The following is a 17,734-nucleotide window of genomic DNA, read 5'->3' as shown; positions in this document are numbered from 1 at the left end:
GGTAGGCAAAGGCAGTTGGTCCAAACCCAACCTTGCCAGTGATGAGTAGGCTGATACTGCAATCTGCCCCAGGGTGTGGGGGCTAGATGATGACTGGCAGTAGCCTGATACTGAGGTGAAGTAGGGATAGTGGGTGGGGGTTTTCTGGGGAGGGGAGATCTTGAGAGAAAGGGGTTACTGCCAGAGGGAAGCACCCCAGCTAACAGGGCACCGGAGTCCAGGGAGGGATACAGGGGGCCAAGCAGTAGTGGATCACCAGCCTGCAGAGGGTGCTCCAGGCTGGGAATCAAGCTAATTCCCTGAGAGACCAGCAGGAGGCACCGCAGGGGTGAATCTGCACGTCTACATAGCCCAAGTGTTTATAGGCATTTGAGTTCAACAGACCTTGAAAAAAAAAATCACACACAAAAACAAGTTTTAAACAATCTTGAGTAACAAATACTTATTGTAGCAGAGAATCTGATCCATTCCCACTGACTTAGTAAATGCTTTAATGGCCCATGATTGTAGGGTGTCCTATAAGGCCCAAGACTGTAGGATGTCCTATGAGGCCCAGTGAAAAACTTTGCCTTAAGATATTTTCTTTGAATACCACACAAACAAATAAAAGGCACATTGGAAAGAGAACAGGTAGAGACCATAAAAGTGCACTGGGCTACAACGTTGATTTATATTTCTCTCCATAGTATAGCTCAACTGCATCTTACAGAACTGCTGTTATTGTATGTCCCCACCTAACCTCAAACTGCTTGAAGTTCCCACAGTATGTATAATTCTTTGGAGTGAGTGTTTTTCTTGACTTTGCTTCTCATGTAACTCATTCCTAGTTTTCATCTTTTCTCGTTTTCGTCTTTTAAAATATTTTAAGTTATCTTTGCTTGTTACTCAGTTCATGTATTTTTAATTACTTTGGCCTGCCAATTTTAGGTCTGAGACATAAGTCATGTTGCGTAAAGATTAGAATAAAGTTGCATACAGAAAATGTTCAATATTTCTCTGAAATTCAAATTTAACAAAAGATATACTCTGATCCTTCATATCTTCATGCACATACATAGAGCACCTATCTGCAACTAAACACGTGACAGACGAAGACTGTATTGCTAAAGCAAAATAAAAAGCAAGCTGTGTACCCCTCACACCCACCTGAGCCTTATCCTAGATGGTAGTGGCTTTTGTCCATAGGAGATCATTCTGCTCTAAATTTTACACTCTAGGCATTCTCCCATTCACAGTATACTCACTAATTTATAAAGCAACTGTATACTTTTCAAACTCCATGCTTTAAAGCCTTTCTTCCTTCCCTTTTACTAGTTGTAGTTTCAAAGTTTTATTAGATTGATCAAAAACGTAAATAAATTAGGGCTGTCAAACGATTACAGAAAATCTCAATTGTGAGATTAAAAAAATAGTCATGATTAATTGCAGTTTTAATTGCACTGTTAACCAATAATAGAATACCAATTTAAATGTATTGTAAATATTTTTGGATGTTTTTCTACATTTTCAGATATGTTGATTTCAATTATAACACAGAATACAAAGTCTACAATACTCACTTGATATTATTTTTATTAAAATATTTGCACTGTAAAAAAGAATATTTTTTCAATTCACCTCAGACAAGTAAGTATTGTAGTGTAATCTCTTTAGCATAAAAGTGCAACTTACAAATGTAGAAATTTTTTTCACAAAACCACTCAAAAAAAAAATGTAAAAATTGAGCCTGCAAGTCCACTCACTACAATTTCTTATTCAACCAATCACGAAGACAAACTTTGTTTACATTTACGGGAGATGCTACTGCCCACTTCTTATTTACAATGTCACCTGAAAGTGAGAACAGGTGTTCGTATGGCACTGTTGTAGCCTGCGTTTCAAGGTATTTACATGCCAGATATGCTAAATATTATTATGTCCCTTCATGCTTCGACTTGTAGATTGCACTTTCACAAAAATAATAATATAAAGTGAGCCCTGTACACTTTGTATTCTGTGTTGCAACTGAATTCAATATATTTGAAAATGTAGAAAAACATTCAAAATATTTATAATAAATTTAAAAGTGATATTCTATTATTGTTTAACAGTGGATTAAAACTGTGATTAATCTTGAGTTAACTGCAATTAATTGACAGCCCTAAAATAAATCTATACCGCTTATGTCATCACATTTTCATACTTCAAATCACTAAGAGCCAGGATTCCGAAGCCCTTATTCATAAAGGGTATTTCCTTACTCTTTTAGTAGTTCCACTGATTTCAAATAAGATACTGTTCCAGGTGAGAGAGGGTATCAGAATCTGGCTCTAAATAATAACTCAGATCAGTAATGCCTATGACAGTTAACTAGTTAGTTATTCCTGTCATTTATGAGTCATAGATGTAAAATTAATAAATAACATGCATAGAATAGATCTAATAGGCTGAATAAAAAGAAATATTTGAAAACATACTTATCAGACATTTCCCCAAAACAATTGCTAGAAAGAACTAATCTTTAAAAGAGGTGAACAATAATGTTTCTTTCTGTGCCTTGTTTTGCTTTATTAATATTGGCTGAGGCTAAAAATATCCTTGGCCCATACTATCTGTCTATTAATATTGCAGCACACAACTGCTATTTTTTCTTACTGCAGTGTATCCATTCCTGTGGAATTCATTGACTACTCTCATATTTGTCAGACTAAGGTACAAGAAGCTATGATCTTGCTTTCTAAAACGCTAACACTTCAAACAGAAAATGAAAAACAAAAACCAACATTATCATTTTGTATATCAAAAATTGAAAACTATCTGTATTCTGGTGCCTACTCAAAGATGAGGCCTACAACCTACAGCTTATAGCTAGTAGCGAATTAAAGATTTACTGAATACCAATTGACTTTCTGCTCAAAAACATTGATCTTATTATTTCTATGTTCACCCACACTTACATCACATACACAACAAAAGCAGCTGACAACTGTACAATTACCTACTGAGACGAATCTCTTCCAGCGGTGGACTATCAGAGGCATGGTGTTCAGTCTGGCTTTTGCACTGGCTGCGTGAAGATGAAAACAGCAGCAGTGCTTGAAAGGTTTCTACAGCATTAGTGGGCTCAAAGCTGATTAAAATGATCCCTCTGGTAAATCTGTGAAATATATGATTTGCACTTTCAAACTGTTCTGTGTTTGATTTACAGAAGGAAGGTATAGAGTATGTGGTACATAAAGAGAGGGCTGTAGCTCTGACTGGAACATTCTGATAGATTTCAGCTTTAAAAAACGTTACAGGCACAGTTCTGCACTTCAATTTTTAAACTAACAATCTGAACCATTTACTCCCTCTCCCCCCACCCTCTCCATTGAATTTTAAAGCAGCATAATTCTTAAACAAAAGGAAATCCAAACAGAATTTAAGCCCAGACCTTTTAAGAGTTCTGACATTCATTTACCTGGGGGTGGGGTAGGGTTACCATGTGGCTGGTATTTTACCAGCTTGGATGGTTTTTTAATGGATTTTTAATGAATTTGCAAGTTGCCAGAAAAATAATTTAATCTGCCATTTTTTTCTTGGGTCCAAAGATTTGCACTATTATCACAATACACTAGGACGGGGGTTCCCAAACTTGGTTCGCAGCTTGTTCAGGGTAAGCACCGGGAGGGCCGCGAGACACTTTGTTTACCTGAGCATCCACAGGTACGGCTGCTTGCAGCTCCCAGTGGCCATGGTTCGCCATTCCCGGACGCCGCTCCCATTGCAGTTCCCATTGGCCAGGAACAGCAAACTGTGGCCACTGGGAGCTGCAAGCAGCCATACTTGTGGACGCTCAGGTAAACAAAGCATCTCGTGGCCCGCCGGGGCTTACCCTGAACAAGCCGCGCACCAAGTTTGGGAACCCCTGCACCAGGATATCTAATGTTAAAAGTTCGTGTCCCACTAAAGATGCTGCAGTGTTTCTATTTCCAGAGTTTAAATAAAAACAAGTTATCAATCTTATCTATATGTGTTATCTCTCTAGATACTATAAGTAGCTGTTGAAGGGGAGAGGGGTTGCAGAGTTGCCTTGTGGTTGGGATTGCTGAGAGCTTGCCTTGTGGGAGGACATAGCGGGGTGGGAGAGGGCTGGGGCTGTGAGTTAAAGGCTCGCTGATTGGGGAAACAGCCGCAGCTGGGTCATGCCCCAATCAGGCTACAGTTGGCCCTATAAAAGGCCAGTGAGCCAGGAACTGGCAGAGTCTCTCTCTAGATGTTGAGAGGGATGGGCCTGGCGGCTGGTAGCTGAGCAGGGTACCTAAAGTGCAGCGGAGCTGGGGAGCTCTGGCCTGGAAAACTCCCAGGCTACAGACCGTGCTAAAGGCTGGAGAAGTTACTGGAGTTGCATAGGGGTGGCCCAAGGGTAGGCAGAGGCAGCAGGTCTAAACCCTCTTTGCTGATGATGAGTGGCAATTATACTGCAGTCCACCCCAGTGAGTGAGGGCTAGATGGTGACTGGCAGTAGCCAAAGACTGGGGATAGGGGGTTGGGGGTTCCCTGGGGAGAGGAGACCCAGTGAGATTGTGGGGTAGTGCAGGGGGCAGAACCCCAAGAGAAGGGGTCTGGGAGGGACATGGGGGCCAGCAGCAAGGTGAGACACTGGCCTGCAGTGAGAAGAGAAACAGAAGTTGGTCCAATAAAAGATATTACCTCACCTACTTTGTCTCTCTAATATCCTAGGACCAACACGGCTACAACAACACTGCAGGAAACGTTCAGCAATCATTTGGACTGAACCAAATCTTTTCTTCTGAGTTCAGAATGGATGGGAGAAGATCCTGCCCTCATTCCTTGCTTCCACTGCTTCCTTCCTCCCCAAGACCTGTGATAACTGCCTACTCCATTGTAGGCCCCATTACTATCATAGCTGAACACCTCACAATTTTTTTCAGAATATTTATTCCCCCAACACCCTCATAAGGGTGTATTGTCCTCATTGTATAGACCAGGAACTGAGGTAAAGAACAGTTAAGTAACTTGCCCAAGATCATATAGGAAATCTGAAGAAGATTAGTGACTCAAACTCAGATCTTCTGTCTCCGAGGCGACCACTCTAACCACTGGACCATCCTTTCTCTCGGTACATACTCCCAAAGGATTCCCTTTGGAATCTGCAGTAGCCAGGCCCAACATAGTGGCTGCAATACAGCTAGGCCTCAGTGGCATATCTGTGGTTGGAAGAGGTTGATTGCAGGACAGTTGTGCAGGAAGCAGTGCTTAATTTGTGCTAAATCCTGGCACCTCTAGGCTTGGCAGTTCATAGCTCCAGCACCTTTGGGCTTGCAGCATCATTTATGAACGTTAAAAAATGGTTTGAGTCCCAGCACCTCTTTCATTACCAATTACGCACTGCCAGGAAGGTAAGGCTGTGCAATCTATAAATCAGGAGTGGGTATTGAGAAAGGCAACTGGAGATTGTGAACTATTTGAACTTGCACCAACTTCCTTAGTGGCTTTTCCTGAGATAACTGCCCTCCCCTTCTGCACCCTAAGGTTATAGACTGAGGGAGGTGGAAAGAGCTCCCAAAAGTTTCAACACACATCTGAACTTTCAGATGTTTATCCAAAGCATATCTATAGATCTCTTCAGATTTTCCCTTTAGCAGGATGGATTAAAGTAGGATCCATTCCCCAAGGTCAGAGGGAGACTGGATGGAACAGTGAGTCAAAGGTAAAATAGTAAGTATAGCAGACTGGCTGATTGCTAAGGTGGAGTGAGTAGGGTTATCTCATGTGAGAGTAAGATCAAAGATCCAGGAGTGAGAAGATGGGGGGGGGGGAGTGCTGAGGAAGAACCTGCTGGGGGTGAGCAACAAAAAGTGTCCCTTGGAGGGAAGTAGCCTGAGATTTTAAATGCACTAGCTCCCATTTAGCCTTAATTCATCTCTGCCCATCACTAAGAAACATTACTATTGCATAATGCATGAGGGAGATCCTAGTGCAAATATGAGGAATCTTCAAATTCTCAGGAGCATTATCCATCCTCTACAGATGAATCCATAAGCACAATAAAATATAGCCATTTGTGTGTGTGCTTCCAGTAGTGCTCCTGTCAACTAGCATCACATTAAAGCTAGCAAGAGCCAGCCTGCCCAGTGGCCTAGTTGTAGTTCCCTGCTGTATGTTACATGGGAGACCTGGTTTTGATTCATAGATTACAATCCCAAAGGGGATGATTATGCCCACACAGTCTATGGCCTGTGCAATACAGGAGGTCAGACTTCCCCAAGATAATCCCTAGAGCAGATCTTTTAGAAAAACATCCCATCTTGCAGTAGCATTGGAACAATTTTTATAGTAGGGGGTGCTGAATGCCACTGAACAAAACTGAAAGCCCAATATATGATGGAAACCGCTTTAAGGCAGGGAATGATCCTGCAACCCCAGCACCCTTACTTCCAACACTCCTGCAATCTTGATTTAAAAATTCTCAGCGACTGAGAATTCATCACCACCCTGAATAAATTGCTCCAACGGTTAATTACTCTCACCATTAAAAAAGTTATATCTAATTTCCCATCTGAATTTGTCTAGCTCCAGCTTCCAGCCATTGATTCACATTGGCTTTCTCTCCTAGACTGAAGAATCCATTATTAAATGTTTGTTCCCCACATAGATACCTATAGATTGTAATCAAGCCACACCTTAACCTTCTCCCTGTCTCTCACTTGCCATGCCAGCAGCACCTAAGATGACTGTTTGTGGAGGTGGCATCTGTCACACCTGGAGAGGTGTAAGCCAGTGAGTTAACTCACCAGCCTCTGCACCAAAGAACACACTGCACCCACCTCATTTCAGTCCTTTTCTCTTAAGGTCTTCAGCTTTATTTCTTCAAAATAACACACATTCATCATATCAATCACGTACCTTTCCCAAAACAGAGGCCCCTACAGTGGCCTATCTACACCCCACAGGATTACACTCTGCAGATCATCTTCCTAGAAGCCAGGTTAATCTCTCTGCTCCAATCTACTTTATAATATGCTCCCTGCATGATCATGCTCAGTATGCCATCTGCTTGAGAATCACATATAAACTGGAACTCAGATCCACAAAGGGACACCACTGCAATCCACAAAACCCTTGCTTGGCTGCTGCCTAACCCTGTAGGAACCCAAGGTCCTGCCTCTGGACATGTGCACTGCAGCCTCATTTTCAGCTCCTGGCCATCTAAGCCCCAGCATGATCCTCAAACCAAGGCAAGATAGGCATATACCTCCCAACAGTCCTGGGTTTTGTGCAACTGTCCTGCTTTGACCCCATAAACCCTGTGTCCCAGCTGAAGCAGCTTCTGTCCCACAGGGTGAGCAGGCTGGCTGGCCTCGGCTCCCTGCATTACAACCTAGTCCCTGACACAGGAGGTTGCAGAGCCACTCACTCACTCAAATTTGGCTCAGCTACCTTCCTCACTCTGCGAATCTAGGGAACCAGGCTAAACCTGAGTCTTTTAAAAGGGAAGAGGCCAGTGCACCTGTGATTAATCAGTTCACTTCAAGTGGGCTGACAAGGGAGCAGGGGAGAGCTGCCTGAGAGGTTCCTGGAGGAAGACAGGAAGGGGCAGGTGAGAGCTGTTTGAGCACATGAAATAGTCAGTTAGGAAAGGGGCAGAGAGAGCAGACATGGCACTGTCACTGCCTGAGACAGGACTCTAGAGCAAGAGGAAGGCCCAGGGGAGTGCCCTGTGGTCACTGTCCTGTACAAGGGCCTGGGAGCTGGGAAAAGCCCAGGATGATGTGAGATGGGTGGACATTGTATCATTGTTTCATTTGAGCTTTTGACTCCAGTAGGGAGCTCTGGCGGTAGGCCCAAGAACCCTCCAGTCTCAAGGATAATTGAGACCGATGAAGAGCCTGGTGTCACAGAAGGTGGAAGAGCCAAAACCCTTTGAGTTCTGGTATTGAACTTTATTTTGTGATTTTGAGGTATCCATATTAATAAATTAACCTGTTGCACACTGCAGGCTGTGCTGGAGAAGTCTTCTTGACATGGGAAGCAGGGTAGGGCACCTGCCAGGCCACCCCATGCCAGAAGAGGACATTCCCAAGATGGTGACCCTTTACAATGGAGCAGAGACTGAATGATAGCTTTTATGATTAGTAGGTTTTGTTGGCATATTGTCAGAATCTTTTTATTGAATGTATCTGTTATGAAGTTCTGGGAGTTGTGTGTATTTTTCTTACATCTTTCCTGCTTTAATGAAAAGTTCTTCCATGTCATTGGCTCTCTGACAGCCCATAATCCAGATTAATTTCTGGGTGCTTACGATCAGGGTACCTTTCCCAAACTACTCTAAAATAAAATCCACACTTAGTCAGTTCTCACAGCTCCTCCCCAACCATCCCGGGGTCTGGTTTTCTTACGAAACTATCTGTAAGGCCCAGATCCACAAAGGACCTTAGGCATTGTCACAGGGAGCACTACAATGCCTATCTTTTAGGTCCCTAGAAAATCACAGGAATGACACTGTGATCCACAAAGCCTGGGCTAGGCACCTAGGTTCCCTGTGCAATGCACGGGGAGAGGCGCCTAAGAATGCAATCGACAAAACCAGCATGGTAAGCAGGGAGCTGCCTAAACTAGCCAAATCCAGGCTGCAAGGAGCTGCCTAGCTCAGTTTACAATCCACAAACCAGGGGAAGATGGTGGGGAAGAGGAAGATGAGGAGCTCCCTTATAACCTTTAGCCCAGTGGTTAGGGTTCCCACCTGGGATATGGGAGACTCCAGTTCAAGTTCCTTCTCTGAGTGATGAGAAGGGAGTTGAACAGGGATCTGCCAACTTCCCAGCTGAGTGATCTAACCACTAGGCTTTAAAGTTATTCTCACTCTCTCTGGCCTAAGTAATTTGTAATTTAAGTGAAACAACTTATTTGGATAGACTGGGGAACCCCACATCAGGATATCCTATAGTTCAGAGCACTCATGGGAGTGGTGGCAGATCCCTGTTCAAATCCCTTCTCCTCATCCACATCCCAGCTGAGTACCTTAACCACTGGGCTAAAGAGAAAGCCTTTCTCCTCCCCATACCCCAGCTGTTCTTTGTGGAACTAGGAGGTGTCTAAGTATACTACTGGATGAGGCCCCACACATAAGTTAGGCAGAGGAATGCCTGTCTTCCCTATTTTGTAGATCGCTCTGGGGTTTACGTGGGAGATAGGAGCCCCAGTGCCCAGACTGAGGCAGGAGTGTACATGCTCTGAGGCGGGAGCATATGCACTGTGATGGGGCAGCTGCCCCTCACTACAGAAAAAGGGTTAAAAGCAGTCCTAGGGATGCTGCGCCAGAGGCAGCCAATCAGAGAAGGGCTGAAGGGAGCAGCCAATCAGGGCCAAGCAGGCCCATATGAAAAGAGAGCTGCAGGACAGACGAAGGCAGTCCTTCCTGCTGGGAGCCCAAGGAGGAAGGACTTTGTTTCTGGAGGGCTGTAAGAACTGCCAGCACCCTGGACAGAGCAGTGCTGCTAGCGAGGACTGGGGAGCAAGAGACAGCTGCTGGCTGCTGTGGTTTGCAGGCTGAGGCCCTGAGGCAAGGGCAAAGAGGATGTTGGGGCTATGAGGAAGTGGCTAGACAATTCTCAGCAGCAGCCACTAAGGGAAGTGGCTGAACAGTAGACTGCAGGTCCCCAGGAAGGGGCAAGCACAGTGTGTGGCATAGCTGGAAGGCTGTTGCTGAAGAGGATGCTTTGGTCCTTGGAGAGACATGGGTCCTAGAGCAGGAGTGACAGTGGCGAGGCACTACCCAAAGAGGGTTCACTAATATACAGAGCTAATTCCCAAGACAGCCAGCAGGAGATGCCAGAGTGGTGTGTGAACCCCATTACAGGCACCTACAGAACTTCTGCTACCAAAACTTGCTCACTGAGTGAGTTTAGGCACCTACTGACCTGGGCAGCAGCCGAGTGGAACTTTTGTGGATCGCAGTGGTGCCTAAAAACAAGACTTTGCCATCTAAATCTGGGGGTTAGGCACCAAAGTACTTTTGTGGATCCAGGCCTCAGATAACAAAATTCAGCTCAAACCTTTGCAGGGTTTCTCTCTCCAGCCTGTCACACATTTGTGGATCTGGACTAGAGCCCACAAAGTATTTAGGCTCTTAACTTCCATTGATTTCTGTTGATGTTAGGAGCCTAAAGACCTCTCAGAATCTGGGCCTCGCTCCATACAAAACTACTCCAACCTCACTTATCTCCAAGTCGGGTAATGAGCCATCTGTCTCAGAATCAGCAGAACCCATGTAAGCCATTCCCACAAGGATGAACACCTATTCACAGAAGGGGGTGTTTCAGACAAACACTTGCCAGCCTGTTACAGTGGCATTGTTTATGTTCTTTGTTTTTAATATAGTTTTGATGATTGCAGACTGAATGTTTTTCAGTGCTGGTTATTAGGAATTTGCTATTGCCAGCTTCAGGTGTTCAAAAATCATGAATCTGGTCTCAAAATTGACTATCTTAAAAATGATGAGATATTTAAAAAAATAAAAATAAACAAACTCTGGGTTCTTTTTATTTGCCTTGTAGTTTCTGAGCCTTTAAGGTACAATCAAGGCCATGTTTTCAGACTTTTCTCCATAACCATGAGGGCTAGAAAAAAATTGTAATGCAAGCTGAGCATCTCATGTGATCAAGCTCCAGCTCCTGGAATCAAGTTAAGTAAAACAACAACATCGCAAGGCTCAAATTAAAACCATGAGATTTGGCTATTTGTTTTGACACCCTGGATCTAATCAGATATAATAGTGATAGCAGTATCTGAGTCAAATTCAGTGATTACATAAGCATAGTGAAAGTCAGGCCAAATAGTTACTCTGAATTTACACCAGTGTAAATTAGAGCAGAATTTGGTCCACTGGATGCAAATCAATAAAAAATAGGGGTAAGTGAACAAGAATTGTAACTTGTACCTATTTGGCATTCAATGAGTGTGCAAAATGAGTAATTTACACAAAGGGAATGGAAAGAGTCAGATAGTTTATGTCCTCCTGCAGTTGCTGGGCTTTTGTTTTGTTTGGGGGTTTTGTTTATTTCTAACTATTTTAATTTAGTCCACCTCCTGCCCTGCACCTCTTATAAGTAGCTTTTCCTGAGAATTGCTTATCCCTTCTGTACCCTCAGGTTTTCCTGGTGTAAATCTGAAGTAACCCCAGTAACTTTAACAGAATTTCTCCAGATTTACACCAGGATAACTCAGATCAGAATCTGATTTGGTATTTATTAAACTGAACAACATAGGTTAAATAAGTACATGTATATTGCAGAGCAAGCAGTAGGGTTGCCAGGTGTCCATTTTTTGACCAGAACACCCGGTTGAAAAAGAACCCTGGCAGCCCCAGTCAGCACTGCTGACCCGGCCGTTAAAAGTCCAGCTCTGCGCGGCTCCTGGAAGTGGCAATATGTTCCTTCTGCTCCTAAGTGAATGCCGGGACAGCCAGGGGACTCCGTGTGCTGCCCCCGAGCACCAGCTCTGCAGCTTCCATTGGCCAAGAATGCAGTAAATGGGAGCTGTGGGGGATAGCGCCTGTGGATGGGAGCAGAGCATGAAGCCACCTGGCCATCCCTGCACCTAGGAGCCAGAGGGACATGTTGCTACTTCCAGGAGCCTCCTGAGGTGAGCACTGTCCAGAGCTCAAATGCCCACCCCCAACCCCAGCCCTGAGCCCTCTCCCACACCCGAGCCCTCTCCCAGAGCCTGCACCTCCTACTACTACTTCCGCGCCCCAACCGTCTACCCCAGCCCTGAGCCCCCTCCCACATTCCGAACCCCTCAACTCCAGCAAGGATTGCCAAGCTTCTATTTGCAGAAAACCGAACACCCTTGCCTTGGCCCCACCCCACTCATTCTCTGAGACCTCACCCCTGGCTCACTCCATCCCCCCTCCCTCCATCACTCGCTCTCACCCACTTGCTCATTTTCACTGGGCTCGGGCAGGGGGTTAGAGTGTGGGAGGGGGTAAGGGCTCTGGGCTGGGAGCTCCAGAGTGGGGCCAAAATTAGAAATTACGGGTGCGGGAGGGGGCTCTGTTCTGGTTCAGGGGATTGAGGTGCAGGAGGGGGTGAGGGCTCTGGCTGGGGGTGTGGGCTCTGGGGTGGGGGCAGAGATGAGGGGTTTGCGGTGCAGGAGGGGACTCTGGGCTGGGATAAGGGGATGGGGTGCAGACTCTGGGAGGAAGTTTGGGTATAGGAGGGGGCTCAGGACTGGGGTAGAGGGTTGGGGTATGGGAGGGCCCCAGGAAAGAGTTTGGGTGCGAGACGGGGCTCAGGGCTGGGGCAGGGAGTTGGGGTGCAGGAGGGGATTCGGAGTGTGGGCTCTAGGAGATGCTCACCTCAGGTGGCTCCCAGAAGCAGCAACATGTCCCTCCAGCTCCTAGGTGCAGGAGCGACCAGGTGGGTCAGTATGCTGCCCCCCCACGTAGCTCAGGGGCAGCACGCAGAGCTCTCTGGCACCCCCCGCATCCACTTAAGAACGGAAAGAACATGTCACCAGTCTGGGTGCCCTGTGGAGCCAGGCAGAGAGCCTGCGAGCCCCGCTGCACCGCAACTGGACTTTTAACAGCTTGGTCAACAGTGCTGACTGTAGTTGCAAGGGTCCCTTTTCGACCAGGAATTCTGGTAGAAAACCAGACACCTGGCAACCCTAGCCTGAGCCTGGAGCCCCCACCTGCACTCCAAACCCCTCATCCCTGGTTCCACCCCAGAGCCCATACCCCCAGCAAGAGCAAGTGCTGGAAGGAGGGCGGATGAAGTGAGCACGGAGTGGGGCCTCAGAGAAGGGGTGGGGCCTTGGGAGAGGGGCAGGGAAGGATGCGGGGCAAGGGTTTTCGGTTTTCTGCAAATTGAAAGTTGGCAACCCTAGCAAATAGAGAGAGGACAATTTTTTTCTGCAGATCCAAAAGAATGAAGGGTTCTCTCATCCAATTTCCGTAACTGGTCAGTTATGCCACACAGTCTATGGAATGGCTTACTGGTATGTCCACCTCTCTACTTTCATGTCTGACCTATGTAATGTAAATTAGCTGTGGTGTGCCCTGACTGCAATTAGCACTGATTGACACAGTTACAATGGCCAAATGATCTGGGCCAAAGTCCTGAAAAAAGCTGATATTTACTCTTTCTTCTCTTTTTATGTCTCTCACCCATTATGATTTATTAAGATCTAACTGTGCCAGAAGTGTCCTTGCAAGCTTAGACATGCAAAACATGAAGTTGCAGCTCTCAAGCAATTATTTTTTTTATATACCAGATATTAAACACAAAATAAAATGTGTTTGAAAATTTGGCACCTTGCACAAATGGCAGATGGGATTTTGTTTCTTACATCTATGCAATCACAAAGCATTGTGTGTTGAGACAAACTGAAAACTAAGAATGCATAGTGAACCAACACTTGCTTAGTGGATCTCTTGTTTCACTAATATGACTAATAAATGCATATTTATTCTTATACTGAACTTTTTATCTGAGAATCTTAAACCACTTGGTTTACAAACATTAATGAATTAAGCCTACAAAACCCCTATCAGACAGGTATTGTTACCTCATTTTGCAGATGCGGATCAAAGGCACAGATAGGGTTAAGTGATTTGTCCAAAGTTATAGCAGTTCAGTGGCATAGGATGAAATTGGGCTTGTGTCCTCCAGATTTCCAGACCCCTTCTTCTACTCTCTAGACTCCACTCCCTCTCTTTCATATCTGAAAGCCTAATAGAAAGAGGCAGGTATCACGATATTCCAATTTGACAGATTTTTGTCAGAGAGATAATTTAAAAATGCTCTGTATACAACTTAGTGGGGAATCACTAAACACATCAGAATTTGGCCAACTGTGACCAATACAGCATTGCAGTGCATTTCTACTGTTTCTTTCGCAGAGTACAGGAGTTCTGGGAAAGCGTCCAAGAATTTATTAGAGAAATCATTGGCCTTTCCCTGGCCTTAATTCCTTTTGGTAGCTATCCATATGCCATATTCCCCTGAGGAATAATTACTGTGAGCTGTGTTCCCTTTTGTTAAAAGATGCCGAGAAGCTAATTGCCTGAAAGAGGAAACCTCAAGAAGATATAAATATGCAGATTATGTAGATCCTGTTTCACATGTAAGACAGTAAGGTCTAGAATGGAAAAGCAAAGTATCTTTCTCCAAGGTATATGCAATATGTTCTTTTGGTCCATTGTTTCCTATCCTCTAGCCATATCTAACTACTAATGCACACTTGCAAAAATAGAGTAACATTTATGAGCCCACGCACAAATTGTACTAGCCCATCCTTTACAATTATGATGATAATAATGAAAAAACAAATGATTTACTCAGCCTCCAAAAAAAAAAAAAAAAAAAAGTTGTCCCAGGCCAAATGGGTGAGAAGAATTTTGCAAGGCTGCATTAATGGTAAGTGTTGGTGAAACCAAAGGTCATATGGAGCCCCAAAGTTCCACCAGGCAGATTATCTGAGCTCAGTCTTATGTTGTGATTATTTTCTCTTCTCCACGGACTCCATATACCATACAGAAAGTGCACTTGGCACATTATAAAATAAAATCTCCATGTATTGCACTGTAAACACAGTTGTCATATTCAAGACACTTAGGCCTTCAGTTAGACTTGCTCCTCTATGCCACTGTACTTCTAATGAATGTAGTTTACTCTCTTGGGTGCCCGACATTTGAACCTATACAATGAATACAAAGGTACAGCATATACTATGTTCAATATGCCAACAAAATAAAGAGAAAAATATAACTATTACCAGATCAGTATAAGCCCTGGATAGGTTAACTTGGCCTCACTTCCCCAAAATCCCCTAGGAGAGGGTCAAACCTATGTATCACTGAGTAATAAATGTTTTTGCATGTGCTGTAGATCCCTGAAATCGATTAAAGGTGTTTAAACACCCACATAGTAGACAGTTTATTGTTTCCTGAAGATTGTAAGGTGAGCATGAGTGGGTTGAAAACTGATTAAGAAATAGAGACGCAAAGGAAGAACTTACGTTCTTTGCTAAATCTGCCGATTTTGGGAGAGATTCACCAAATGCAGGAGTGTGGCTCTGGAGAGTTACGAATTTCAGAGAAGATAGACTATCAGTGAATGTTATTTTAAGATGCTAATTCAAAGCCAACCAAAGTTAGTCTTCAAATGGGCTTTGGATCAGGCCCTAAGTGAAGAGGCTGCTGTCAATACCTTAGTCAATTAACTTAACACAGGTTTTAGATATGCAATGTAGATCTGAAGCCAGAATTTAGCTTCAGTACAGTAACTCCTCACTTAAAGTCGTCCTGGTTAACGTTGTTACATTGCTGATCAATTAGGGAACATGCTCGTTTAAAGTTGTGCAACGCTCCCTTCTAATGTTGTTTGGCAGCCCCCTGCTTTGTCCACTGTTTGCAGGAAGAGCAGCCCGTTGCAGCTAGCTGGTGGGGGCTTGTAACCAGGGTGGACCAGCAGCCCCCCTATCAGCTCCCCACTCCCCTAAATTCCCTGTGATGAAGCCGCCCAGCAGGCTATCAACTGCTGGGCAGTTCAGCTGTCCCTCCCCACACTGCCATGTGCTGCTCCTGCCCTCTGCCTTGGAGCTGCTCCCAGAGACTCCTGCTTTCTGTGCAGGTGGGGAAAGGGGGGCTAATTTCAGAGTGTCACCCTCCTCCCTGCTCCTGCACCCCACTTACCCCTTCTCCATGTAGAGCAGGGAGGGGACACGGACGAAGAGAGACAGAGAGAGCTTGGTGCAGCAGCTGCTGTCTCAACTTCCAGATCCACTTAAAAAGACAATGCACTTAAGAGTGGGTCAGTTTACTTAAAGGGGCAGTGTGCATCTCTCTCTCTCTCCCACACACAAGGTGTGTGTCTGTCTCTGTCTGCTATGCTGTCTCTCCTCCCTCCTGTTCGTGCTGCCTTGATGAGAGGCTACATTAACAACAATGTATTAACCCTTGAGGGCTCAGCCGAGTGCTAGTTCATCATTTAGCAGCAAGGCATTCCGTGGGAAATATCCCACCCTCTAACATCCTCTAACTTCACCACCTCAACCAAGCTTCACAATCATTATAGCTGTGAACAGTATTAAATTGTTTGTTTAAAATATATACTGTGTGTATAATAAATAGTTTTTTGTCTGGTCAAAAAAATGTCCCTGGAACCTAACCCCCACCCCATTTACATTAATTCTTATGGGGAAATTGGATTCGCTTAACATCATTTCGCTTAAAGTCACATTATTCAGGAACATAACTACAATGTTAAGCAAGGAGTAACTGTATGTTAATTTCAATGTAATAAAAACACTTATCTAAACTCGAGCCACTGTACAGAATTCTAACTATGCAGAAAATTTAGCTGGAACAAATATCCACAAAAAGTCTCCCCATCTACCAGATTCTCCTCCCTCTCCAGCTCCTATAAAGCCCACCTCCTTAAGGAAAACTGGAGAAAATATACACATCTTGCAGCATTCCCTGAAGGTTAACAAAGCCAAGGCAGTTTGTATGCTCCAGAGTTAAGTACGTTCTCTTAAATAAAGCTACAGAACCATTACCCCCTCATGTTTAAACTGGAGAAGCTCAGGAGACATATCTACACCAGCGACACCATCACAGGACCTAACCAGATCAGCCACACCATCACTGGCTCATTCACCTACATGTCCACCAATATAATATAAGCCATCATATGCCAGCAATGCCCCTCTATGTACATCCGCCAAACTGGACAGTTGCTATGGAAAAGGATAAACAGACACAAATCAGATATTAGGAATGGCAATATACAAAAACCTGTAGGAGAACACTTCAACCTCCCTGGCCACACTATAGCAGACCTTAAGGTGGCCATCCTGCAGCAAAAAAACTTCAGGACCAGACTTCAAAGAGAAACTGCTGAGCTCCAGTTCATCTGCAAATTTGACACCATCGGCTCAGGATTAAACAAAGACTGTGAATGGCTTGCCAATTACAAAACCAGTTTCTCCTCCCTTGGTTTTCACACCTCAACTGCTAGAACAGGGCCTCATCCTCCCTGATTGAACTACCTCATTATCTCTAGCTTGCCTGCATATATATACCTGCCCCTGGAAATTTCCACTACATGCATCTGACGAAGTGGGTATTCACCCACGAAAGCTCATGCTCCAAAACGTCTGTTAGTCTAGAAGGTGCCACAGGATTCTTTGCTGCTTTTACAGATCCAGACTAACATGGCTACCCCTCTGATACTTGATCAGGAGACTACTAGTTTGAGCCCCTTCCCTTGGTGGATCTCATACCGTTTAGCCTTAGGCCCCACTGTCATCAAAGCTAAATAAGCCCAGACCCCACGGTTACAAAGGCTAATGCTTTTCTGATCAACTCTAATACATCATCGAGCCATCAGCCCCCACTTCTTTTCTGGCCATGATACCAGCTTTCTTCACCCAGTAGTCCAATTTTCTCTCAAGGACCTCCCGTGGCAGCCTCCAAATCTGTGCAGAGCTCACTGAAAAAATCTGCAAGGCTACTGTATTGTCCTCTTTCAAATCTCTGTTTCAAACTCACCTCTGCACCAATGCCAGCAAGGCTCTGGACAAAGGATAGGCAGTTGGTGCAGTGATTATTATGCCAAAATCAGTTCGCTGACACCTTGTCCCCCTCTCTTCACCACCTCGGCTGTTTGTTTTTCTCTGCCTGTGTCTTCACTCAGATACAGAGATAAACTCTTTTGGGGCAGAAACTGTCTTTTATACTAATTCA

The 17,734-nt window shown here is 44.6% G+C and overlaps 1 protein-coding gene across 2 annotated transcripts in view; it reads right to left on the bottom strand.

Annotated features, from left to right (window-relative positions):
- ATP8A2 (ATPase phospholipid transporting 8A2) overlaps positions 1-17,734 on the bottom strand; it is a 657,063-nt gene that overhangs the window by 582,936 nt on the left and 56,393 nt on the right. The window contains exon 1 of one of the 2 annotated variants that reach the window (XM_050937152.1): positions 2,978-3,035. The exons of the other annotated variant lie outside the window; for it this stretch is intronic. Within the exon in view, the coding sequence (XP_050793109.1) occupies positions 2,978-3,020 (43 nt within the window). The 5' untranslated portion in view covers positions 3,021-3,035. Of the gene's footprint in view, positions 1-2,977; positions 3,036-17,734 lie in introns of those variants that run through there. 2 annotated transcript variants of the gene reach the window in all.

The sequence above is a fragment of the Gopherus flavomarginatus genome, chromosome 1 (genome assembly GCF_025201925.1).
Source record: "Gopherus flavomarginatus isolate rGopFla2 chromosome 1, rGopFla2.mat.asm, whole genome shotgun sequence".
NCBI classification, from domain to species: Eukaryota; Metazoa; Chordata; order Testudines; family Testudinidae; genus Gopherus; species Gopherus flavomarginatus.
This window is presented reverse-complemented; position numbering and strand designations above follow the sequence as displayed.